This window comes from Cyprinus carpio, chromosome A13 (genome assembly GCF_018340385.1).
Source record: "Cyprinus carpio isolate SPL01 chromosome A13, ASM1834038v1, whole genome shotgun sequence".
Taxonomy (NCBI): Eukaryota; Metazoa; Chordata; class Actinopteri; order Cypriniformes; family Cyprinidae; genus Cyprinus; species Cyprinus carpio.
In genome coordinates, this window is record NC_056584.1 from 24,472,036 (window position 1) to 24,499,026 (window position 26,991).

Consider the following 26,991-nt stretch of genomic DNA (forward strand, 5'->3'; position numbering starts at 1 on the left):
GTATATGTCTCTCCTGCTTCTCAGATGTTTTCTCTTGAGAAAAAAGACCCTTGTAAATGTGTTTCCTCAAGAGTTTCAGAAGAGATGTCAATAATGTCTCAATCTGTACTCTGATTTGTTGTCTGCTACCAAAAATCAAGATCTCATTATCAACTAATCATCATCAAACACTTTTCCAAGAACATACAGTATATCCATGTTCATTTCACATGGATTTACACTTTTACAATTGGTCATTTAAATTTTTATCCTACAAGCAACTCATTTAAATATTTTACTCCTAAAGCAAATTAAGGGTAAAGAAGAAAAAAAAAGTGAAAGTCTGACTAAGTCAAGTATGTAACCCATAGGGTGACTCGACTGGTGCTCTGCAAAACCCATCCAAGCCTCACAGCAGTGAGAAGGTAACACACCGTGAACACACACCCAGGAGCAGTGGACACACCCCCATGGGGAGCAACTGGGGGTTCAGTGCCTGCGCTCGCAAGGGCTTCAGCCATGAGTATTGAGGGTGGAAGAGAGCGCTGTTCATTCACTCCCTCCCACCTACAATTCAACAAGACTCAAACCTGCAACCTTCTGGTTACAAGTCGTCTAACCGTTAGGCCACAGCTGCCCCCAAAACAAATTGGAAGATTACACGTTTTGTAGCATTATATTTTTAGTCTTAAGTCAACTAATAACATTAATCAAAGCCCCCTCAAATAAAAAAACATAAAAAACATTAAAATACATTTTAAATTGTGAATTATTTTAAAATGCCATTTTCCTCCCTCTCTCTGAAAAAAACATATTAAACAGGCTCTTTATTTTACTGTACCTTTAAGACTTAATTATGTAAATGGTTTTTCATTCACTAACCTGTGAACCACTAACACACCTGCTTCCAAATTACATGTTTTTGCAGCCTAGTCTGAACTGCAAATGTCTACACAGTTAATCACACTGTTTTAATTCACAAAACATGTTTTCTGTAATGTGACCTCTTTAAAACCGTGTTTACTCATCCATTACCATCAGCTCTTGAAACATAAAACATTTCTGATGCCCGAATCTCTCCCTCCTGCTATTACCAATGGTACAACGAGACATCTGGTACAAGTTAAAACGTTTGTGTCTAACCCTCCTCCTTTAACTCGTTCTCTCTCGTGGCCAATCAGAAAATGTTAAACAGAGTTTCTGTGCAAACCCATCTGGTGTAATGCATTTAGATGTCGTGCACACTGAGGTGCCAACGAGAACTGTGCTTTCTAGAATACTCCAACACTGTGGGCTTTACAGAACTCACAGCACCGGCACACTGCTTTAATATTCCTTCTGCTCTGTATGTGTCTCACCATCACAACCTTCATCCAGGTGTATACAAAAAAATCTAAATTTAAGATTTTGAACTGCAGTAGTAAAATGTAGTAAGATGGAGAACCAAAATTCAAATTTGAATATAAGGAAAATTCAAAGAAATGAGAAATGAAAGTAATGGATCCATATCCATATAACAAAAAATCAAGACAAAATATGTTTCTTTTAGAAAAAGTTTTGAAAAATGCCTACAGAACTTTTAAGAACTTGAACGACGGATGGACAGTTTTAACAGTAGTTTTGGCCTGTCTTTTCTGCGCTCTGTCTCTCTGTTGTCGTATGACCTTGTGTCTTGATCAGAATGTGGTGTGGAGTGATTTTTTTGCCATCTGATCTTTCTGTTTTCAGAAGTGTATTGATCCTTCTGCACTCTCAAGGACAGAAACTAAACCCAGACGACCCCTCCTTCTACTCCCCTCATCTCAAACTTCTATACCAATCCCCCCTTTTTTTTTCTTTGTTCTTCTCTCTCACTCTCTCTCTCTGATCGGGGCCCAAGGTTGCAGTGACCAGCAGTATGAATAAATAATGTGCGGAGCAGGATCTCTTTCAGAAAAGCCATTTAGGTTGCTATTGTGTTACTAAGGGCTGTGCATTTAGCTGCCGATGTCCATGTGACAGAAATGCTATAGGATGTGAACCGTGAGTCCTGTGAAACAGCTATATCTCCAACACCACCAGACCTTCCCAATGACCTTAAACACAATCACTACTCACTCACTTACTTTCTCTTCTGTTGCAAGTGTACTAAGCCATCTGTGTCTGAAATAGTATAATAAATCAGGCCTGATTTGGACATTGTGATATATAGTATATGAGAGAAAAATCACAAATAAAATCTTAATTGTTTCTAGACTGCAATGAGATAATGGGGAGCAAATAAAGACTTTTGAAGCCTTTTGCTCCTCAGAGTGTTCTGTATGTCAATGATTTTAATTATTATTAATATTATTATTCATTTTAGTCATTAGAATCATACCAGAATTGTTAGTTGTTTAGAATTTTAACAGTCCATTTATTTTATACATTTAGAGTAAACTTACACCATATCTCTTCAAAAACAAAAACAAAAACAAAAATTATAATAATAATAAAATAAAATAAAAATGTCCATCAGACAACATAATGTAATAAATGCTTTAACAGCTAAATATAGCTTAAATATAAATTCATATACTCAAAGGGGGTATTAACACTTGGTCACTTCACACTTTACCTTTTATATAATATTATATAAATATTTACACTACCATTCAAATGATTGGGTTTAGAAAGATTTAGTCTTTTATGCTTCATACTGCTCTATTTATTCGACCAGAAATACAGTAAAAACAGTATTTACAGTTAATCAAAAAACATTATTACAATTTAGAAAGACTGTTTTCCCTTTTGAATATATTTTCAGATGTAATTTATTCCTGTGATGCAAAGCTGAATTTCCAGAAATCGTTCTAATATGCAGATTTGCTGCTCAAAAAACATTTCTTATTATTATTAATGTTAAAAACAGTTGTGCTTCTTAGTATTTTTCTGGAAAGCATGACACATTTTTTCAGGATTCTTTGATGAATAGGAAGTGCAGCATTTTTTGTTTAAGCAGAATTTAGTAGTGTATATAGTCAAGTGTCAAGAGAATGTGCATATCCTATCTGATAGTAGTATAAATGCCCCCAAAAGTACAGCGAACTAAAGAAAAAAACACATATACACATTTACATACGCCTATCAATCTCCATCTTTACAATATAGAAGTTGTGTCATGCTGAACAAGATTTTTCAGCCTGTAAGCGGATTAAAATCAACAACAAATGGGTTCATAGAGCAATGGACATGCGGCTGTGCTCTGACAGCCAAACACACCATCATTTTGAAGAAGGCTGACCTTTACTGCCTCTCTGTTAATCACACAGAGGAAAAAAGAAAAAAAAAACATGATGTGGTAGAAAAAGGCAGGGGAGGGAGAGGGCAAAGCAGTATCATGTTTTTGGAAACCGCTGCAGAACGCCAGAGAGCAACTCAACACTCCCTTTGGGATACAGCACACACACACCAGAACCCAGTGTCCCCATCAGCCCAGATCTCTTTCCCAGCAACACCGTCAACATCTACAGTCAACCTTTCACAGATCCAATGGACATATAAGAGTTAACACTGGACAAATAAAAGATTTCTGAAATGAACACATGAAAATATCAAAGAAAATATTTGCACCATATCGTAAATTAACATCAGACTGAATATTACTATGCGATTTGATTACTATTTGACTACTCAAGCAATGTTACGAGCATATTTTAACATTTACACATTTTAAGTTATTAAATATAATAAATTTAGAGTGCAAAGCATTCTAGCATTGGTGTAAAAACATACACTACTGAGATTTTATGTTTTTGAAAGTCTCTTATACTCATAAAATATAAATCAAACAAAAAAAAATATAATAAAATTTAAAAAAATCACTACAATCAAAAAAAACAATTTTCTATCATAAAATATATTAAAAATTGTAACATGATTCTTCAGAAAAAAGCTGAATTTTCAGCATCATTACTCCAGTCTTCAGTGTCACATGATCCTTCAGTAAATATGCTGATTTGCTGCTCAAGAAACATTTCTTATTATATCAATTTTGAAAACAGTTGTCCTGCTTAATATATTTGGTGGAAACCAGAAGAACAGCATTTATTTGAAATCTTTGGTACCATTATAAACATCTTTACTATCACTTTTGATCAATTTAATGCATCCTTGCTGAATAAAAGTATTAATTTCTTTCAAAAACAATCTTACAGACCTCAAACTTTTAGTACTTCTCTAAGGTAAATAGAACTAAAAAAAATGTGGTACTACTTCTTTTTAGTTTTCAAGATTGGCTAAACATACTGTTTTTATATCATTATACTTGTTTTTATTCAGTTCCTATGTTTAAAATAAGTTAAAATCAGTAATAGGCAAAGATTTTGTCAATACTGAAATGAGTGACAATCAATCGTCTCTCTTTCTACAAACAGTACTTTTTATACATACTGTATTATACATACGCAAACACATATCGACTCCAAAATAAGCAACTACATGTCAGTGAAGGGCAAAATACACCAATACACATTCAATGCATAAGCCCTGGAGACAAACAAAATCTAGGCACAAATATCTACACACACACACAAGCACACTATCTAGTGACCCGTGGAGGCCCGGCACTGCAGGCAATAACGTCCAACAGTATATGCAGTAATATCCTCATTAGTTTATATTCAGACACTGTGACTATATTCACACTCTATATTACGCTCCTATATTCAGCCTGTTGTCATCGTAATGTCCTGACATTTTTAATGGAAATCGTGGATCATGTTATGGAATAGCAACTTCTTTATTCAGTGCACTCTTCCTCAGGACCGCGGGAGGGAAAACTGATGGAATTTAGATCAGATCGGTGTTCTGCTGATGCAACCTGGAGCACTAATACATGTAGACAGGTCGCTGGGAGGATGCGTGTGTGTGTATGAGGGTATTTAATAAGTGATCTGATGGCAGTGGACAGAGCGCCTGTGGGAGCAACGCTCTTCACACCTCCTACTGTTATCAGCTCACCCTTACCTTATATAACACACACTCACATGCCAACACAAGCCTCACAAAAAACCTAAAGTCCACTGACAGACCTTCTCTCCTTCAGTGTCTGCAGTCATCTGTTATCAGATACGTGACATGAATACGCACAAAAACTGCATGGTTCATACAGAGGTACAGTGGCTCCTGAGGGCTGTGTGTGTCAGTGTTGACCTCTCAAAAAACCTGGCAACAAGTTAACATGTTGTGAGTTGTGTATGCAAAACATTTATTCAAATTTATTTTAAATGATTTTTACAATTTAAATTATGTGTATATTGATAAAAAGAATACACTATACAGGGGTCTGGTTTTCATGAGAGCACCTTGAGATTTGGGTTGGTGCTCACACTGCATATACTGTGTCCCACTATAAAATAATAATAACAGTAATTATAATAATATTATTGAAATGTTTACATTTTTCAAATAAAATAATAAAATAAAGTGTGCTAATACTATTATATTTTAAAATAAAATAAAAATATTAATTTACAATTATTTTATAGTATGACAAATATACCTCTGATTTCTCCAGCTCTAGCCCTTCTCACTTTTTAGTTTTTATTTTTTTTATGAATATTCATTATTTTCAAAATTCAAAATCAGCAAGCTTTTATTTTTTGGCGGGTTGCTCTGATCAATTTGATTGCAGATGATTAATAATTGCATTTTTTAAAAAATTATATATATAATTTAATTGTTTACTTTTTTATGATTAAAGTTTTATAACTAAATTGTATATGTGTGTGAATTTTATTTTATAATAATTTATAATATGTAATTTGATTTTAAAAAAAGATTGAATACATTATATATGAAAATATATAGTATTTTTTTAAATTTAGTTATAATCTTTTTTAATTTTAATTTTTTACACATGTTGCTTGTTTCTAACTTTTACTTCAGTGAAAGATTTACCATTAGAATTTAATCTAGAATGCAAAAAGTGTTTTCTCTCCACAACTCAACCAAAAATATGATGAATGTCCCTCACATTAAGATACCAAAACATTTTTTTAATTTTTACATTTTTTTTTTTTTTTTTTTTTTTTTTTTTTTTTTTTTTGTGACAGGTGCATTTTTAGAGAGAGATGTTTTATTTGTTTAATTTGGACCCATTTGCATGACTTTTGTCCACTAGTGAATGTGTGTTTGTGTTCACCTGAGGCCGCGGGTGTCCTTTGACCAGACACTGCAGAACTAACGTGTCCCCCTCTCTGATGGTGTAGATCCTTTCACTGATGTTGTCCTCCTTCACCACACATGTCTGCCCAGAATGGACAATCTGAGCATTCGCAGGAGCTGAAGGACAGAGAGAAAATAAGATTATTACATTTTCACTTCATTCTTTAGCAGTGGTGTTTTTAAATGCTTTACAGGAGACCAACTAACTAAACTAGTGATTCTACAATTTAATTTTTCCAGTAAGTGGATGATAAATTTGTACTCTCATACATACAGTGGCCCCAAAAAGTATTTGTATTTGGATACCTTTTGCCATAATTAAAAATGTCTGGATATCACTTCATTAGATAACAAAATATCAAGATTTTTCTTAAACTCAGTACATTATCAGTCTAAAATGGTTTAATGTACAAATACTAATAAATATAAATATAAAAGTTTTATTGTTTTTTCACACAAAACATTATTTATAAATGATATTGCCCTGATAATAACTGTATATTATGTACACTATGTATATTATAAAGAACAATGACATTTCATGAATGAATGAACTACACTGAGACGATTTTTTTATTGAAACTCACTATAAAATGAGTTATAAATGCAATAGAAAAGTACAAAGTACTAAGTTTGATGTAAGTATTATTAAGAATGCAAGAATATATATTCTGAACTGTAGAGGTTCTGACGTCAATACAATTTTCAAGTGGACTTCTGGGGGAAAACTTGCCATGAGATATGAACTTCTTATATGTACGTTTATAGAAAACATGCATGGCCTGAGCATGCCAAAATGAACAGAATAATATGAAAAACAGAAATTTCAGATGACATCGTCCATTCTCATGTTCCATGAGTCAGATGTGCACTCAAGAACCTCCAGCATCTTTCCTAACAGAGTTTGCTAGCTGGATGCGATGGGCTTCATTTCAAGCTCTGAGCAGAATTCAAACTCAAGACCCTCGGGAATACAAGCCAGCACTGCGGGCAGCCAAGCCCGGCGGTCACTGCACGGTGAGCTCTTTGATTATGAAGAGGAAGGCATGTACTGCAACAGCCTACACACTGTAAACGATGAGTCTGAGTCTCTTATTAGCATTTGAAAGGGAGTCTGGGACAGGAAGAGCTGCGAGGCAATGCAGGAGGTGTTTAGAAATGTCTGGAAACCGCCAAACCTTTTATTTGTGAGTGTAATGGTGTGGTCAGGGCTGAGCAGGCATCAGAGGTCAGTCAACATGCGGAAATTAATGATGCTCATTAGCGGTACAATAAGGCCTGTGCTCATACTAACGTCGCTTGCAGCCAGTGGAAGTGAATGGATCTTTACACTTAAAAAAACTTAGCTCAGCTATTCTGTACATGACATTTTACAAAGATAACTCTTATTGTGTGTTTCCACATTCATAGACAACATTAAGAATATCAAGGGAAAAAATGGTTTTGTAGGCCTAGAAAAGGCAGCTTTATGCTCTGCATAAATGGTCAGCTTATGGTCAGCTTTATGCTCTGCTACAACACATTTAATTGGCTATTTTTTTTTTTTTTTTTTGTAGAATAAAACTTGTTCACAACCCATAGTGACAAATATTTGTGAGCAAATATTTATTTTAAGTATCATTCAAACCAGTTCAAAAATTGTTCTGGATGATGAACCAGTGTTGTTATTATGAATTATTATTTAAAAACTTTTTTTTAAGAAATTTTGCCTTAGCAAAAATACTAAAAAAACTAAAACTGAAATAAAAATAAAAAAAAAAAATAAAAAAAATAAAATAAAAAAAAAAAAAAAAAAAAAAAAACAAAAATAAAAATAAAAATTACACAATCACAAAAAAACTTTAACATTAAAATAAAAGCTAGTTCTAAATATGTAATTTATACTACAATAATATGAGTATTAGAAAACTAGAAAATAATACATATAACATTTGAACAGCTGCCTTATAATTTATAATGTTGGAAATCTAATGGGAATTCATCAGTCAAAATAAATAAATCATCTTAGACTAAATAACCCTCACAAAATAGATTGCGCCTATTGGCTAAATATTACATTTGTTTAGAGTAGAACTTGCTTACAACCCATAGCAATGAAAAATTTGTGAGCAAATCATTCTTTAAAAAAGACATATTATGCCCCTTTTTACAATATGAAATACAAGTCTCTGGTGTCCCCAGAATGTGTCTGTGAAGTTTCAGCTCAAAATACTCCACAGATCATTTATTATATCATTTTGAAAATCCCTATTTTGAATGGAAATAGAAACACGTTGTTTTTCGGGTCTGTGTCTTTAAATGCAAATGAGCTGCTGCTCCCCGCCCCCTTTTCCAGAATAGAGCTGCGTCATTACAGCTCGGACCTGCTAAAAACATCTGCTTTGGTTCTGATTATCATGTTTATCGCACTGAAATCATGCGTTTTAAACCATATTCTGATATACGGTTTTCTGATGTCACACATTTGAAGCACATGGATAGAAAGTGGCTAGTCTCGTGTAGCCAGACCTTCAGACTGACAGCTGAAGGTCTGGAATCCATGGCAGCTTTCTTTGGCCATGGCCCACCCAAATAAGGCTATGGCTTTTTTGTGTATTTTATCCTTGACAGTTTTTTTTTAAAGATGTGTATGAATTGGTCTTTTGGGCTTGATTGTACTTGTTTTAAATATATTGTCAAATAAATAAAAAACCCATGAGGCCGTTTGACCGACATGTCAAACAACCAATCACAGTTCGTTTCATTCAGCAGCATGTTTCAGGGCGTGGAAATGTGGCGACAATAACAGACCGGTGTGTTAAACTCTCGGACGTATTTTAAAGATTCTGTGCCGTAAACTTTAAATATTTCACATACTTTTTAGAATCCAGCGTTTAGTTGATCCTGATAAGTGGTCGTCGTCACAGTTGTAATGCTTCCAGGTGGAACGTTAAAGAACGCAACACACATGTCTCCCGGAAATCCTGTATAATACAACCAATTCCGATGACAACTTCGAAACTCCTGAAGTGTTTCCAATTTTGTGTGCCGTATGCATCAGATGTTCAGCCAAAGGTCCATGGGCGTGACGTCTGAAGCTGAGACTAGAAAACGAGTGTCACAGCATGTAAGTACTAAACTAAGTTTTCTTTCACACACAAGTTTACATTAAAAACACACGAGTTACAAAAACAGACGGTTATGTCTATGAAGGTAAACAGCCAGGAAAAAAACTGCATGCTTATATTAGATCAGTGTGGCAGCATTGTAATATACAATAAATAAATCAATACATCCACTGCACTCTTGTCTCCTCTGAGGCTGGGACTCTAAACAGTGTTCTGTGCTCGTCTGTGCAGCCAAAGACAGAACAGTTAGTACGTTTTTCTTAAACTTTCACCATGGCTTTAGAGCTGGTACGACGTTGTTGCTTGTGAAATAAAAATGACAGTGCCGTGGGTGGAAACTTACAGATTAAGGGATGGTAATATTATAATGAGATCCCTTTGCCAAGTCACCAAGGAAGCAAAATCAGACATGCTTGTTTTTTTTTTTCAGACGCTTTCAGAAAAAGGCTTACCAAAACAAAGTTACTAGGTTAATCTTTTTCACGTTTCCTTGGTTGGTAGATGCACCGGGGACCTGATTATAGCACTTAAAACCTGATTTTCATGATATGTAACCTTTAAAGTCAGTTATTTTCAATAAATCATTCAAACCAGTTTAAAATTGGACTGAATGCTTCATTAGTGAATCAGTCTGATATTGAATGATGAACCTTTGTTGTTGTTATTAACTAAAACTAAACTAAATCTATTTAAAAGCTGAAATAAAATATAAATATTAGATTAAAAACAAACTGGCGTGAAAATTTACAATTTTGCATTGGCAACTATCTGAAATACCTTTAGCCTAAATTGCTACAATTACAAAAACTAAAACAAAAATTTAAAAAAGCTAAACAGAAACATTTACAAAATAAAAATAGTAAAAGCACACGTAATTACTAAAACTAACAAATTAAAATAATTAAAATCAAAAGCTAATTCAAAATAATAGTACAATTATTATTTATATAATTTGTATATAAATATTATTTGTAAGTAAATAATGCTCAAATAATAACTACAGACACAAATTGTGGGTATTGTGATGCTGCCTTAGAATTTGGTGATAATTGTGCTTGAAAATGTCATGGAAATTCATCAGTCAATATAAATATATCATCCCGCCCTCACCCTGTTTCAAAAAAGAGAGAGGCTGTGTGTGTCTGTATGGATGAGTGTAAGAGAAAATAACAGCGTGGTCAATAGAGAGGTCTCCTCAAAGACAGAGCCAATGAATTTCTCCATGATGTGATTATTATTGATCAGTTAAGTGTGAGATGGGTTTGTGTGCGTGAGGTCCTTGTGTTAACAGCTGTGGGTGCACCACATAATGTGTGGCTGACTGGACCTCACAAAGCACTTGCCCTCTCAGCAGGTGTGTGTGTGTGGAACTGTGTGTGTCTCAGCTCCAGAATGTTGGCCACTCTCCTCCTCCTAGCGTCAGGGATGAGCTCTCTTTAACTTTGCAGCCGGGTCAACATCCATCACTGTCACACTGACCCAGTGCATCATGGAATAAAGACAATCTTCACATCAGTATTCAGTGGCAGTTCCTCAACAACAGGATTCGCTCTGGGTCAGATACTGAGGAAATAAATATTACAGAGGACTGGAGCGAAGTCAGTCTAGTCTGGATGAGTTCTAGTCCGACCAACAACACTATCAACTGTATTTACTCCAGATAGAACAATAGATAGAGAGACAAAACGATAGATAGAGAGACAAAACGATAGATAGAATGACAAGACGGACAGATGGACAGACAGACAGACAGACAGACAGACAGATAGATAGACAGATACAGAATGATAGAACCATAGATAGAACTATATAAAAATAGAATGATAGAACGAAAGATTCACGCACATTTATTCAAATATATATTTTCAGCGACTGCGTCCAAACCGTGGGTGGCGAGCCGGATGGGAGGTAAACGTGCTAACCTGAATGCATGCTGGGCTGCTGAATTCTCTTTGCTGCTGTTGTGTGGGCATGCTGTCATCCAACAACAAGTAACACCTCAAAGATCTCCTTCTTTCTGCCTTTTCTCCTCCCAGCCCTGTCCATCCATCCATCCATTCACCCATACAACCATCCATCTAAATCTGAAGCAAACAAGGTTCTCTCTGTGAGTTATCAAACTAGTCTCAAGCCAGCAGAGGGAAACACGCCGGAGGGGGGGTGGAAAGAAACCAAACAAATGGAGAGCGGCATAGAGAGATGGAATATAAAAACAAATCAATGTAAGACGCACACACACAAATAACTGAACACAGCCATCCAAACCTGCACACACGCTCACAGAGTCACAACACAAAGAGAGGGTGATATAAGCAAGAGTAGGAGTGGAAATACAAACCCGAGAAAAGACAACCATGGCTGACAAGAAAATTAAATGGCATGGTTTTAGCAAATAGAACTGGACGTGGCCTTTAAGGAAATCATGTACAGACATCTTCTGAGACACAGCTTACAAAATGTTGAGCCACTTGTGATACTGATATGAGACAATATAACCAATATTTATGATTTTGCTGCATCAATTATTTTCATGCGTTTTTAATTTACTTTCCTAAAGACAGTATCTTGCAACGTGTCAGTATGAGCATTAATATTAAAAAAAATCTCTTATTAGCTATATAACTAGAAAAAAAAATTATCTTTTTAAATTTTAATTATAATTTAGCTATATAACTTAGGGCTGTGACGGTGGCCGTGACAGCCGCGTCACCGCGTTTCCTTTAAATTGGCAGGTTTGAGCACAGGAAAATACAGTTTATGCATTCAGCAAATTGATTTTGTGTTGGGCGGACCCTGTTGGGAAACCAAAACAAACAAAAAAAAGAAAATTTAATGAACCCCAAAACTTTTGAATATATATACAGTATATATTGCTAAAAACATTATTTTAATAATGTGATATATATATATAATATCTACAAATATTTATTAAACAAACATGTGTGTGTGTGTGTGTGTGTGTGTGTGTGTGTGAATAAAATTTTTGAATGCAAATATTTATTAAACAAACATATTTATCTTAATCTTTCCAGCCTTATGAAAATTCTATATTGCTAAAAACATTATTTTTTCAGTAAATCAGGGAGTAAAATATTAATAACGTGTCATTTTAGGATAACCTGTTCTTATAAAGACCCCAAACAACAGGATGACAAACGCAGTGCTCTGAGGGGATTACACCAAGCAAATTAGGGCAGGTGTAAAATCTGCAGGTGCAACTGATGACCTGAGCTGCTGCACCTGCACCCACGGTCCTCTGGGAACATCTCTGCACCCCTTCTGCCCGGTTTCAACTGTTGCTCAAAGTTTTCTAGAGCATCTCCTCCTCTGTCTCACTATTCTTCATGTACACGCTCCACACATAAATCATAGTTGAAACACTCCTGCTGAGGAGCTTCACCAGATCTACTGTTTCACTCACGTCTTGGAGTCATACACTTATTCATCTGTCCTGCATCTCCCACTGTCCCGAGAGAGAAAAAGAGAGAGGGAATTATTCATCCTGCAGGAGCTGAATGGCATGTCTATGGGCATGTTTGGTGAGAATAAATAAGATCCTTGAGGAAGAGAGAGAAAGAGACTGACCAGTAGGGGCTGGCGAGGGCTAATCTAACAGTGTTAGCTGTGTCAAGGTGTTTTATTGAGTGTTTACTTGTTGTTTGAGGAGCTGATAGTTTTCACCGTGGCTCTATATGGACCAGCCCTCTGACAAACACAACTATTGGCAAAAACGAGCACTAGGGCAGACAGCATCTCATCAGACAAGCGTCTCTGGCAGCGAGAGGTGCACATGCCAGGACTTCTAAGTGTCCGTTTTGCATGCATTCACACAGAAGCATCATTCCCGTTCAAACTTATGTGCTCCTCTGATCAGAGCAGCAACACTTTGAATGCAACTTTCAAAATAACTATTTCTAACAAGTAAATAAAGGGTTAGTTCACCTAAAATGAAAATTCTGTCATCATTTACTTGATCTTATTTTGTTCCACACCTTTATAACGTTATTTTGAAAGTATAACCGTTTTATATCTGAATATATTTAAAACTCTTATTTATTCCTATGATGCAAATCTGAATTTTCAGCAGCCATGACTCCAGTCTTCAATGTCACATGATCCTCCAGAAATCATTCTAATTTTCACTCAGAAACTGAACTTCCTTGTTTTATTGTTCAAACATTTTAAAAAAGATTTATATGATGCTTTTGAAAGAAGTCTCTTATGCCCACTATGGCTGCATTTATTTAATTAAACATATCAGTAATACTGTGAAATATTATTAGAATTGAAAATGATAATATTTTCAAATTATAGTAATATTATTTAATACAATTTTATCTTATGCTTACTTTACAACTACAAAAAAAATATTTTTTTACAGTGTACAATCAAATCACACCTTTCACAGGCACCAAGTGATCTTGGCATCAAAATAGACAGGAGACGCAATGGGCAGACAGCAAACCGAGGCTTGTGGTTCAACAGGGTTAGAAAGGGACAGCGTCTCGTGTCAACACTGCATGCTTTTCATCTAACGATTAATTTCCCATCATGTTTGCTGCAGCGCTTTAATTTCCCTCACCTACTTGGTCAACACAAGACCAGACGGAATTTATTGACCAGCAGAACATCTGCTGACAACTGTGATTTTTCTTAAAAGGCTTCAGAAAAACTTTTTCTTACCTCAGGCATATTTCAGGCCTCATAACTGGACTGGCTGTTTCTCAGCTGTCTGAGCTATAAAACACACAAAAAAATGAACCTAAAGAACCACAAAAGAAAACGCGTGAAAGTATATTGGCAGAGTTAAAAGGAGCGGTTAAATGTGAGGCATTAATTAATTTTTTTATGGAAATAAAACAAATAAAATACTGACATCTATTGATAAATGAAATTATTTGTGATGAATTAACCAGCATATTATAATTAATTGCATTCAAATCTGTCTCAAAAAAGGCCATATTTCACATAAAATAAATACATTTATATTTAATATAATAACAAAAATATCAATTTCATTTTTTTACTATATTATTTATTTAAACTGCATTTATACACTTACACATAATGCTGATTTTAAAAATCAATTAATTATAAATATTACATTGAAACAATTTAACATTAAAGTTAAATTTTGAAGGTTAATTAAATGTTAATTCAATAAAAATGTTTGGCAATTTTATTATTAATTTTATTATTATTATTAAAAATCTATCAATTAATTAATAAATTAATAATGGATCACTAATGGAATTGTTTTGACATATTTAATTAACTGTAACTGATTAGATTAATTAACCAGCATATTACTAATTAATCTGATTAAAATTGTATTTAATCCTTACCACATGAACACATATCAGAATGGAGCTGACGGTTGGATGGGTTGAGAAAGTATGAAAGATTTGTGACATCAGCTGACAAAGAAAAGTCGCTTTGGTGGCAATTTATTACATTTCGATAAAAGATTATAAAGACAAAAATTTTTTTTATTTCGAATAATGTGCACTGATGAATCACTCATATATAACCAGGAATGTGTATTAAAAAAGCAAATAGGGTCGCTTTTGATTCATGTGGACTTAATGAGATGTCAGCCCTTTTGTGTGTGTGTGTGTGTGTGTGTGTGTGTGTGTGTGTGTGTGTGTGTGTGTGTGTGTGTGTGTGTGTGTTAAAGCCATTTGTCTCTGTTGTGAGAAGGCTCTTTCATCCATTAGCGCCGTATGAGAGTAAACAGGCACGCACTGCGCTGTGAGGAATCTTTCGGCCCCTGTCAGAGCGACTGAGGGCCTCTGAGAGGCGCGAGAAAAACGACGGGGAGGATGTGAGCTAAAGTAAATTTGCAGGATCACCACAGTGACAGTTTTAGTGGCAGTGACAGAAACTGATTAAAGGAGCACTGTGAAGAGGAAGAGGGAGAAAGAACGAACATAACCCTGGAATTAATGGTGTTCCCATCCTTCTTTCATCACCACCCAGATAACAGAAAAAGGTATATAAAATGATATATGCTGTTATTAAAAATCATAGCATATAAATCACATCTACCCAATCACTTCAGAAATGCAATGAATTCATGAAACCGGTCAAGAAGTACCAAGTCATAATTCACCCCAGCTACATGTATATATAAAATAGTTTGTATTTTAATAATTGCATTTTAATTGTATTTTATATACATATAATATATATATATATATATATATATATATATATATATATATATATATATATATATATAATTAGATTTTAAAATGTATGCATAAATTAATATTATAATTGTTGCATTGCTTTTAATTTATGCCGATTTAAAAAAAAAAAACATTAAATTGTAATGAAACAGAAAGAAACATTAAAGAATTAAAAAAATGTAATGGCATTATTTTATCAATAATTTATTATTATTAGTATTAAAATGATAATTATTGAAATAATGCATGTGTATACAGTATAGTGTGTGTGCGTGCGTGCGTGCGTGCGTGCGTGCATGCGTGCGTGTGTGTGTGTGTACAATATAATGTATATTACAAATTTAAACCTAATAGTAATATGTCCTGTGTTGCATTTATACTGATTTTAAAAATATATTTAACATTAAATTACATAATAAATTTTAATTTATTTAAGATTAAAGATAATTACAATTGTATATTATATATATTTTATATTGAATAAAACTGTATAATACAATCTATAACGCTTCAATTGTATAAATTCAACTCCTTTTAATAAACTTTAATTTTTTTTTTTTTTTTGATTTCAGGGCAAAATGTGACCTGGATGTATTTTTATGATATCTCACAATTGTGAGATGCCTGGTCACATTGCCAGAAGTGAATTGTTTTTAACTGGCATGCACACAAACACCAGCACCTGCAGGTACACAAACATTATGGCAACAATGACTACAAACAGTGTTTCACACGAACACATCCAAATCTCCCACAGCCAGATGCACAATCACATGTAATCAGGGCGGCCCATATTGGCAGATTTCAAACAGTCTGTGTTGAGTCAGTCTGAGGGTGAGTGGATCAGAACAAGCCTGATCAAACAACATGTTGAGTGCAGCCAAAAGAGGTTGGACGAAAACAGACACAAAGAGAATATGATGAGAAAGGCAGTTTACAGGCCAAGAAGCTGACTTTACAATCAATTCCTTTTTTTTGTGCATGCAAAAACCTCAAAGGCCAATGATATTTAAGTTTAAGTCATTTGCGTTGCCAAACTTTCTAGAGTGTAACAATCGGTTCTGGAAATAAAAACTTTATTTCTCCATGGGGCAACTGATAACGTCTAAACCTTTAAAGACAGACTGGTTGTAAACTCTAGCATTATTTCAATTTATTTTTAAAATAACCATGCTAAACAGTGGACTTTATGGTGAAAAACTACATTACCCATGATGCTGTGCAGAAAATCCCACCAATCAGAGAGTGGCAGCCAGCAAATAATGCCAAATGAGCTTGCAGCAAACGTCCACTCCCATGAAGCACAAAATCGAGTCTCAATACACTCTGCAAATTCTTATATATACAGGTGCTGGTCATATAATTAGAATATCATCAAAAAGTTGATTTATTTCACTAATTACATTCAAAAAGTGAAACATGTATATTATATTCATTCATTACACAAAGACTGATATATTTCAAATGTTTATTTCTTTTAATTTTGATGATTATAACTGACAACTAAGGAAAATCCCAAATTCAGTATCTCAGAAAATTAGAATATTACTTAAGACCAATACAAAGAAAGAATTTTTAGAAATCTTGGCCAACTGAAAAGTATTAACATGAAAAGTATGAGCATGTATAGCACTCAAGCTCCTTTTGCCTGAATTATTGCAGCAATGTGGCGTGGCATGGAGTCGATCAGTCTGTGGCACTGCTCAGGTGTTATGAGAGCCCAGGTTGCTCTGATAGTGGCCTTCAGCTCTTCTGCATGCCAAGTCTTGGGTCTGGCATATCACATCTCCCTCTTCACTGACTGTGGAAACTTTACACTGGGACCTGAAGCAACGTGGATTGGTGTGCCTCTCCCCCTAGACCAGATCAGCAGCAGCCCAGTCCTTTTTGAAGTGAGACGCTTCTGACACTGTCTGTTGTTCAAGAGTGGCTTGACACAAGGAATGCGACAGCTGAAACCCATGTTTTGCATACGTCTGTGCGTAGTGGTTCTTGAAGCACTGACTCCAGCTGCAGTCCACTCTTTGTGAATCCGCCCCACATTTTTGAATGGGTTTTGTTTCACAATCCTCTCCAGGGTGCGGTTATCCTTATTGCTTGTACACTTTTTTCTACCACATCTTTTCCTTCCCTTCATACCACATCTTTTCCTTCCCTTCGCCTCTCTATTAATGTGCTTGGACACAGAGCTCTGTGAACAGCCAGCCTCTTTTGCAATGACCTTTTGTGTCTTGCCTTCCTTGTGCAAGGTGTCAATGGTCGTCTTTTGGACAACTGTCAAGTCAGCAGTCTCCCCCATGATTGTGTAGCCTACAGAACTAGACTTAGAGACCATTTAAAAGCCTTTGCAGGTGTTTTTTGAGTTAATTAGCTGATTAGAGTGTGGCACCAAGTGTCTTCAATATTGAACCTTTTCACAATATTCTAATTTTCTGAGATACTGCATTTGGGATTTTCCTTAGTTGTCAATTATAATCATCCAAATTAAAAGAAATAAACATTTGAAATATATCAGTCTGTGTGTAATGAGTGAATATAATATACAAGTTTCACTTTTTGAATGGAATTAGTGAAATAAATCAACTTTTTGATGATATTCTAATTATATGACCAGCACCTGTGTGTGTGTATATATATATATATATATATACATATATATATATATATATATATATATATATATATATATATGCATATTTTGCAATATACTTAAAATATATTGTTTATATAGATATAATTGACAACTTTAAATGAATAAATTTATATTTCACCATTGTTTTAAATTTTATCATGCCATTCGCAATGCCTCATGGGATCATTCCCAAGCTATTATGTAAACAGTCGAGTGTGTTTTTGTTCAAATGTACTTGCTTCAAATAATTTGTAATGTTTATCCACTCATATCAAATGAAAATGTTTTTTTAAATCCCTATGGGAAGAAAAATACTTCTGAAACCAATGTGGGCAGCCACTAATGCACACTATTGCAAAAATAATGATTTGTAAAAACCATGTGCCAAACTCACACCATTGGTTGTGCCTCATTTTCAGAATATTTGATTATATTTTACACTTAATTAAACTCCATACTTTAAGCATCTGGGATAAAAATGAAGTCACATCTTATTAGTCACATTTCATTCTTGTTGAATGTCTTGTTTTATTTGGAATTTCATCACATTGTGAAAGTAAAATAGTCTGCTAAAGTCGTTCCATTGACAACCGTGAGGCACCTCAGACAAAATTCACCCACAATGTGTCACCCGGGCGACAGAACCTCCAAGTGTGTCTCTTACTGCAAAATACAAGCTTGTCAATCAAGAACTGGGAAGCTAGTCTGTGGTCTGGATGTCTCTAAGGACAGAGATGGCATGAGAGAAAAACAGAGACAAAGAGACAGAGCAGTAGATACAGAAACACACGCAGTGAAGGAGAGAGGGGCGGCAATGAACAGAATAGTAAAACAGAAAGATGAAACTGGAACCTCAGATCTCCTGTGCAGACTGACAAGGCAGAGACACGGGGGGAGGGATGGAGAGAGAGTGAGAGGAAGAAACAAAGATGGGCTACATCAGGGCACCTGACTGGCATTCTCTTTATCAATAGAGCATGTCTGCATCCCATCAAACCCCGGCACACTGACAACATCCCTGCTCGAGAAACTCTGTGTGATTACACACTTCATTTCTAACGTACAATAAGGGCTTTGACATCGGCAGAAATGTTCAGTTCAGGTCACCTCCTTTTATGTCTGATGGATCTTGCCAAAGAACTATTTGAAGTGTCAGAGACTCTCTCAGGTAAAGGTCAGAAAGAGGTTTTAACACAAGAGAGCAACCTGTGAAATAACCTTAGTTTAAATAATAAAAAAGAGTAGATTAAACATACATTTAGCTGGTTTAGGTTTAATTTAATTATTTTACAGTTGTATTACATACTGTATAATATATAAGATTTTTTTTAAGTAACTAATACCTTTACTCAGGAAATCAAAATACCCAATCAATTTTTTTTTTTTTTTTTTTTGCAAAAACATAATTGAAAATACTATTCAAAAAAAATCTTGTTCTGTTCATCAAAAAATCATGAATGTTTCTTGAGCAACAAATCAGCATATTAGAATGATTTCTGAAGGATCATGTGGCATTGAAAACAATAATATTACTCTTTTTCTGTATTTTTGATCAAATAAATGCAGCCCTGTTGAGCAGAAGAGACTTCTTTTATTTTATAATTACAATTTTAAAAATGGTTCTATTTAGATTTATTTTTGGCATTTTTGCCTTTATTATGATAGGACTGTTCGTACACAGCAAGCAAAGCATTTATTTCTATTATTTATAATAGGCTAAAAAAAAAAAAAAAATCTGAACCTGATGGATGCAAAACAATGAAAGATTTCTAAAGTACACATTTTTACATTACACAGTTTCAAATATAGTTATGGCCTTTCTGTGACTTCTTCATCCTTATATATCACGACATCCTGTCCATACCTCTTCTGCACACACATCTGTTTCAGCTGCATTACAATGGAGTTGAGGAGGTGAGCAGCTGGTGCAGGTTAAAATTAGCACCATTCTGTCTACAGGTGTTTGTGTGTGTACTGCATGTAAGTGTGTGTGTGTGTGTGTGTGTGTGTGTGTGTGTGTGTGTGTGTGTGTGTGTGTGTGTGTGTGTGTGTGTGTGTGTGTGTGTGTGTGTGTGTGTGTGTGTGTGTGTGTGTGAGTGTGGGCAGCATATGCTCAGGCCAATCTCTCTCTCCACTGGAGTCTAATGGGCACAAAGAGGTGAAGAAACAAGGGATGGAGAAGTAAATGAGAAGAAAGACTGCTGGGTCATCAGCCCATCTGTCAGGCAGACTGATCACAGTGCTGAGAGAATGAGCAGGGATGAGGTGAGGCAAAGCATCAAGGCACTGGGTCAAAGTTGAATTGAGTAAAATCAAAGGTCACGGAAAAACAGCAACCTATCGGGTAGCAAATATTACTCACTAATAACCGGTTTGGCTATTTCAGCTGCAATCATTGTTCACTCAGTGAGTGTTTGGGATTGACTACTGTATTTACTAACAGGTGAGGATTGAATCGTTTTGTTCATACAACAGCAGACAGGTGTCTTTTTTATTGAATAAGTGATTAAAGACTACAGAAAAATGATAAATGAAATTATGAAATTATGAAATTAATGAAAATATACAGTTATACATTAAAAACATATTTAAAACACCATTATGCCTGTTCAAATACGCATATTCATGTTCAAATAAGAAAAAACACTTACATCCACTTTTAAAAAAAACTATTATATGTGATTGCCAAAAATGTATCAATTTAAGCAATAAAGATTTTCTATTTGTAGTTTTAGTTTTCAAGCTCCATCAAACACAGTTTGCTCAAATTCACATTTTGAATGATTTCTTAGTATATGATCTGCCTCTGTTTGTTTGAACAAATACTCAGTGTCAACCCAAAATGCACGCATGGACTGTGTGTGTTTCATTGCACAGCAGCACTGTCACGCTTCCTTTATTAAAAGAGTAAAGAATCAGTGATGATGACTCTATTATACAATTAATATGCATTACAGCAATATTTACAAGAGCTTTTTGCTGTTTTTACAGCCAGCCGTCTGTGTTCATGACTCAGAGACCAACAGCACGCTGCTTCCTCTAGTACAGACGACAGGGACAGTCACAGGTTAGACCAGAAACATACTCTAACACAAGTGTTCAAACACTGATGCCAGTGCTTGGACAGTGCATTACAAGCATGCCATCCCACTGTACATGCAGTGGGTCCACAGGTTTACAGTGAAAATACTTTAAAAGGGTCATATGACGTTGCAAAAGAAAACATTATTTTGTGTATTTGGTGGAATGCAATGTTTATGCGGTTTAAGGTTCAAAAAACATATTATTTTAAACATAATGTACATTATGGTTTCTCATCTTTGCCCCACCTTTCTGAAATGCATAGATTTTTACAAAGCTTATCATTCTGAAAAGCGAGGTGTGCTCTGATTGGCCAGCTATCCAGTGCGTTGTGATTGGCTGAATACCTCAAGCGTGAAACGGAAATGTTAGGCCCCTTACCATACTGTCATGCCGTGTCCCGGCGCGACAAGACAAAAACCCATTATAAATGAGGCATTTGTTGCATCCATTGGGGACATAATTACTGATTATAATGACTTTTACTGTCTTTTTACACAATGCGTTGCATCGCGCCTCATAAACATAAAACCATGTCTGCATTTGTGAGCAAAGAAACGACAAACAACAAGCTCTACTCTACACTGCTCAAAAGTCAAATCTGAATCATCAGTAGCAAATTCTTTAAATATGAAAACGTACTTACAGGCTGAGTCAGAAGCACCAGACTGTCCTTGCAAAGTTGCCATTGCCCCACTTTAAAGAAACAGACTAATCTCTCAGGAAACAGTCCTCGTCCTCTGTAAAATGCGCTGCACACATCTGAATATTTGGGCTGAACTGTTCTGGAACCACTGTGCCAACAGACTTATATCAAATGATTTGCAGCTTCATCTTACCTCCCTCTCTTTAACGTTAAACTGACGCTTCGCGCTCTGCTTCTGTGAACACTAAATGCATTTCTGACATTTTGAAAGAACACATAAAATTGTGTTTACAACAGGGTTCAAGTTTGAAAAGTGAAATTAAAAAGTGCAAAGAGATTTTAAAGCTCATCTGTCTCTTTTCACAACTATGATATGATTTTAAATCCCTGGTTGCTCTAAGCCTTTTTTAGAATGATAATCTTACAAGTGAAGAAACCATTTTCAGTTTCTAAAAGTGTAGGTATAAAATTTGATACTTCATGGGTTCAAGTACCTGCATGGAGTATGCTGTGGACACGAGACCTGAATAACTCAACAATATGAGCCGAGCAAGACAGCCTCCTTATAAAGCTATGTGCTTTTAAGAGGCACCTGAGTAAAGCGAGTAAACGTTGTACAATGACCCTCGCTCTCTCTCACTTTACCTTCTCTCATCCTCCACACCCACACCCACCTCAGTTGGACGTTTTCTCTCACCCACACAAAGACACACACATACACTCTCTCTCTCTCTCTCTCTCTCTCTCTCTCTCTCTCTCTCTCTCTCTCTCTCTCTCTCTCTCTTGCATCAGTAACATTTGGTGATGACTGTTAATGTAAAATGTGTGACCTTCACTTCAGCTCCGAGTCCTAATGCCACCATCCCACAATGCAACTGGAGCTGATCGCATACTCGCAGGCACGCACATTTCTATATAGTCATTTCACAGTTTCTCACCGATTCAAACTCCAAAAAGTGAGTCATAAATTCCAAACACCTCATGATATAAGTCATTCTGATCTTTCAGAAACAAATTCCATTTTCATTCTCTCTCTCGCTTTCTTTTGGAAGCATTTTATGCTCATAGAAAAGAAATGTTACAAATTAGATGTCTTTAATATCTCAATTGTTCTTCAGAGATAGAAATAAGGTTAAACTACTACATTAAAGGGGTTATATGATGCGATTTCAAGTTTTCCTTTCTCTTTGGAGTGTTACAAGCTGTTCGTGAACAGATAAGATCCCTAAAGTTGCAAAGACTAAAGTCTCAAACCCAAAGAGATATTCTTCATAAAAGTTAAGACTCGTCCATGCGCTCCTAAAACGTCTCGTTCAAACACGCCCCTACATATCTACGTCATGATGTGGGAAGATTTGAATAATGCCGCCTAAATGTTCACGCAAAGAAAGAAGGCGTAACTTTATTGTTGCTGCCACCGCCGCCGCCATGTTGTGAAGACGCTGTGTGTTTCATTGCGAAAGCGAAAATACTTTGTGTGGCCTTCCAAAAGAGGACACAACTAGAAATTAGTGGTTGTATGACCCCGTTAAGTAACCTTTATCCCAAAATGTTGCTCTCTTTGTTTGATCTGTTCAAAGCGTTACTCTGTTTGCTTGAATATCCCAACCAGCCACAAAATGCAATACTGACATGAGTCTGGAGTGGGACTATATGTTCTTTTGACCAACAACAGACTTGGGCAGTGTTTGGACAATCTTGTTTGAAATGAGTCACAGAGTGCTACAGGAATCCTAACACTAGAAATCTTGAACTTCTGGTTCCATTGTCCCAAATTACTTTGTTTAAATGTGTTTTTGCTTAAATTTCTGAAATAAGGTTTGTGGTTAACACGATTTCTACAACGTTCAACAAAATGCATCAGAAATACCCCCGTTTTTTTTTTTTACGCCAAATAGGAAAACTCATCTACTCTCTATTCTGCTTTCACAGCCTTGTTGTGATTATAATCATGCTCATGTGACTTATTCAGACTTCTAACTTGAACATTTTCAAAATAAAGACTAAAAGAGTTGACGTTAAAGTAATGCCACCTTGTTGTAGTTCATTTATAGCCTACGTTAGGCATTTTACTTCTGGCAATTGTATTAAGGCTTCAAAATTTATACCAGTTGTGTTCATTTGTGAAGATTATCATGACAAACAAAACATTTAACTATCAAACTTTTGTTGCCCACAAAGCTTATTTTCTGAGAACTTATTATGGAAAATTCCTATTGGCTTTTTGGCAAGGGAACCAGGGTATTGGACCTTCAAAATGACATCATCCCTGCAACGCAATAGCAATTCTGTTTGTTGATGAAAATAAAAAAAATGGAAAAATAATGGGGGGGGGAATCTTATGGTGTCTCATTAGTGTATTCATGTAAACAAAGACATTCTTATGAACACTGAACAAAATTATAAACGCAACACTTTTGTTTTTGCCCCCATTTTTCATGAGCTGAACTTAAAGATCTAAGGCTTTTTCTATGTACACAAAAGGCATATTTTTCTCAAATATTGTTCACAAATCTGTCTAAATCTGTGTTAGTGAGCACTTCTCCTTTGCCGAGATAATCCATCCACCTCACAGCTGTGGCATATCAAGATGCTGATTAGACAGCATGATTATTGCACAGGTGTGCCTTAGGCTGGCCACAATAAAAGGCCACTCTAAAATGTGCAGTTTTACTGTATTGCTGGGTCCGGGGGGTCTGTGAACCAGTCAGTATCTGGTGTGACCACCATTTGCCTCACGCAGTGCAACACATCTCATTCGCACAGAGTTGATCAGGTTGTTGATTGTGGCCTGTGGAATGTTGGTCCACTGCTCTTCAATGGCTGTGCAAAGTTGCTGAATATTGGCAGGAACTGGAACATGCTGTCGTATATGCTGATCCAAAGCATCCCAAACATGCTCAATGGGTGACATGTCCGGTGAGTATGCTGGCCATGCAAGAACTGGGATGCTTTCAGCTTCCAGGAATTGTGTACAGATCCTTGCAACATGGGGCCATGCATTATCATGCTGCAACAAGAGGTGAAGGTCGTGGGTGAATGACCCTACAATGGGCCTCAGGATCTTGTCACGGTATCTCTGTGCATTCAAAATGCCATCAATAAAATGCACCTGTGTTCGTGGCCATAACATATGCCTGCCCACACCATAACCCCACCGCTACCATGTGCCACTCGATCCACAACGCTGATATCAGCAAACCGCTCACCCACACGACGCCATACACACTGTCTGCCATCTGCCCTGTACAGTGAAAACCGGGATTCATCCGTGAAGAAATGAAGTGCCAGACGCCATCGAATGTGAGCACTTGCCCACTCAAGTCGGTTACGATGACGAACTGCAGTCAGGTCAAGACCCCGATGAGGATGACGAGCATGCAGATGAGCTTCTCTGAGATGGTTTCTGACAGTTTGTGCATAAAATTCTTTGGTTATGCAAACCGATTGTTGCAGCAGCTGTCCAGGTGGCTGGTCTCAGATGATCTTGGAGGTGAAGATGCTGGATGTGGAGGTCCTGGGCTGGTGTGGTTACACGTGGTCTGCGGTTGTGAGGCTGGTTGGATGTACTGTCAAATTCTCTGAAACACCTTTGGAGACGGCTTATGGTAGAGAAATGAACATACAATTCAAGGGCAATAGCTCTGATGGACGTTCCTGCAGTCAGCATGCCAATTGCACGCTCCCTCAAAGTTGCGACATCTGTGTCATTGTGCTGTGTGATGAAACTGCACATTTAAGAGTGGCCTTTAATTGTGGCCAGCCTAAGGCACACCTGTGCAATAATAATGCTGTCTAATCATCATCTGGATATGCCACAACTGTGAGGTGGATGGATTATCTTGGCAAAGGAGACGTGCTCATTAACACAGATTTAGACAGATTTGTGAACAATATTTGAGAGAAATAGGCCTTTTGTGTACATAGAAAACGTCTTAGATCTTTAAGTTCAGCTCATGAAAAAATGGGGGCAAAAACAAAAGTGTTGCGTTTAAAATTTTGTTCAGTGTATATTATTATCAATCCACCAGATTGATCACACAAAGCTATTGCAGGACTTCAGAAGACTTTAAACAAATTTGTCAAATGGACTTGCTTTTTGAGTTATAAAAGGGGACATAACGAACACATTTGAGGACCACTGTTTTCACCATTTGAGAATAACGAAAACTACACACTCAAATGTTTGTATGCATTATACAAATGAGAAAATCACCATGTTTTTGTAAGATGCATCCGTTAGCCTCATTTGAAAGTTTAATATCATGGACAGAGAGAATAAGAATGCCTTGAGCTGAACATATTCACCCTCTTTTCTCCAACACCATCAATCTCAGTCACAGTCAATCACTCTCTTAAAGTCTCATACACTCTCAAACACGCTCTGAGAACCAGCCGGTTGAAGAGCGCTGAATGAACCGCATGTTTCCCCACACGTCCGGGTGCAAGCAAGGAGCATCGAGCCAGCGTGGCCTGCAGCAACGGCCTCCTGACCCCAGCTTTCAATGCCTAACGCAGCGTGAACGCTCACCATAATTAGATGCGGTGTGACAGCAGCTCATTATTCCTGGAATGCCTACAACTGAAGGTGAACGTGTGTGTGAAGATTGTCATACAGCCGGCAGAAAGCATCTGCTGCGAGAACGGGGTCTGCGCTTGAAAGATCCAGTAAAATCAGCTTTGATAAATGAAGGCTCTATCATGCCCTAGATCGATCTAGTGGATAGAGAGAGAAAAAAACACCTGGATGAAGAAGAGAGAAGATTTTCTGGCCATTGCAGTGCTAAAAAAGAGGACAAGGGAAAAAAGGTGCACTCTTTTCTTCTCGATGACCTTGTCTCAGAAGCTTCCGGTCCTTTTCAGTGCACAGACACACACACACGCACTGTAAACACAACATTCACATCAACAATGCCACTGAAAGAGAGTTTGCGACGGCACATCACACAGACTCGAGTGTGTCTGTAGGAGACACCAAAATGAAACTGCCCTGTACTTATGGAGTTCAAACTCTAAGCTGTGTTGAGTTTCCCAGACGGCATTTCTGCAGGAGGATGTAATGAGATTACATCCAACATATAGCAAGATTACAATGTAATCTTGCTATATGTTGGATGTAATCTCATTACATCCTCCTGCAGAAATGCCGTCTGGGAAACTCAACACAGC

At 36.3% G+C, this 26,991-nt stretch overlaps 1 protein-coding gene across 1 annotated transcript in view; it reads right to left on the reverse strand.

Annotated features, from left to right (window-relative positions):
• The window catches only part of LOC109081570 (MAM domain-containing glycosylphosphatidylinositol anchor protein 1-like), a 179,705-nt gene that overhangs the window by 124,753 nt on the left and 27,961 nt on the right, over nt 1-26,991 (reverse strand). The window contains exon 3 of the mRNA XM_042769445.1: nt 6,143-6,282. Coding sequence (XP_042625379.1) covers nt 6,143-6,282 — 140 coding nt within the window. The remainder of the gene's footprint in view (nt 1-6,142; nt 6,283-26,991) is intronic.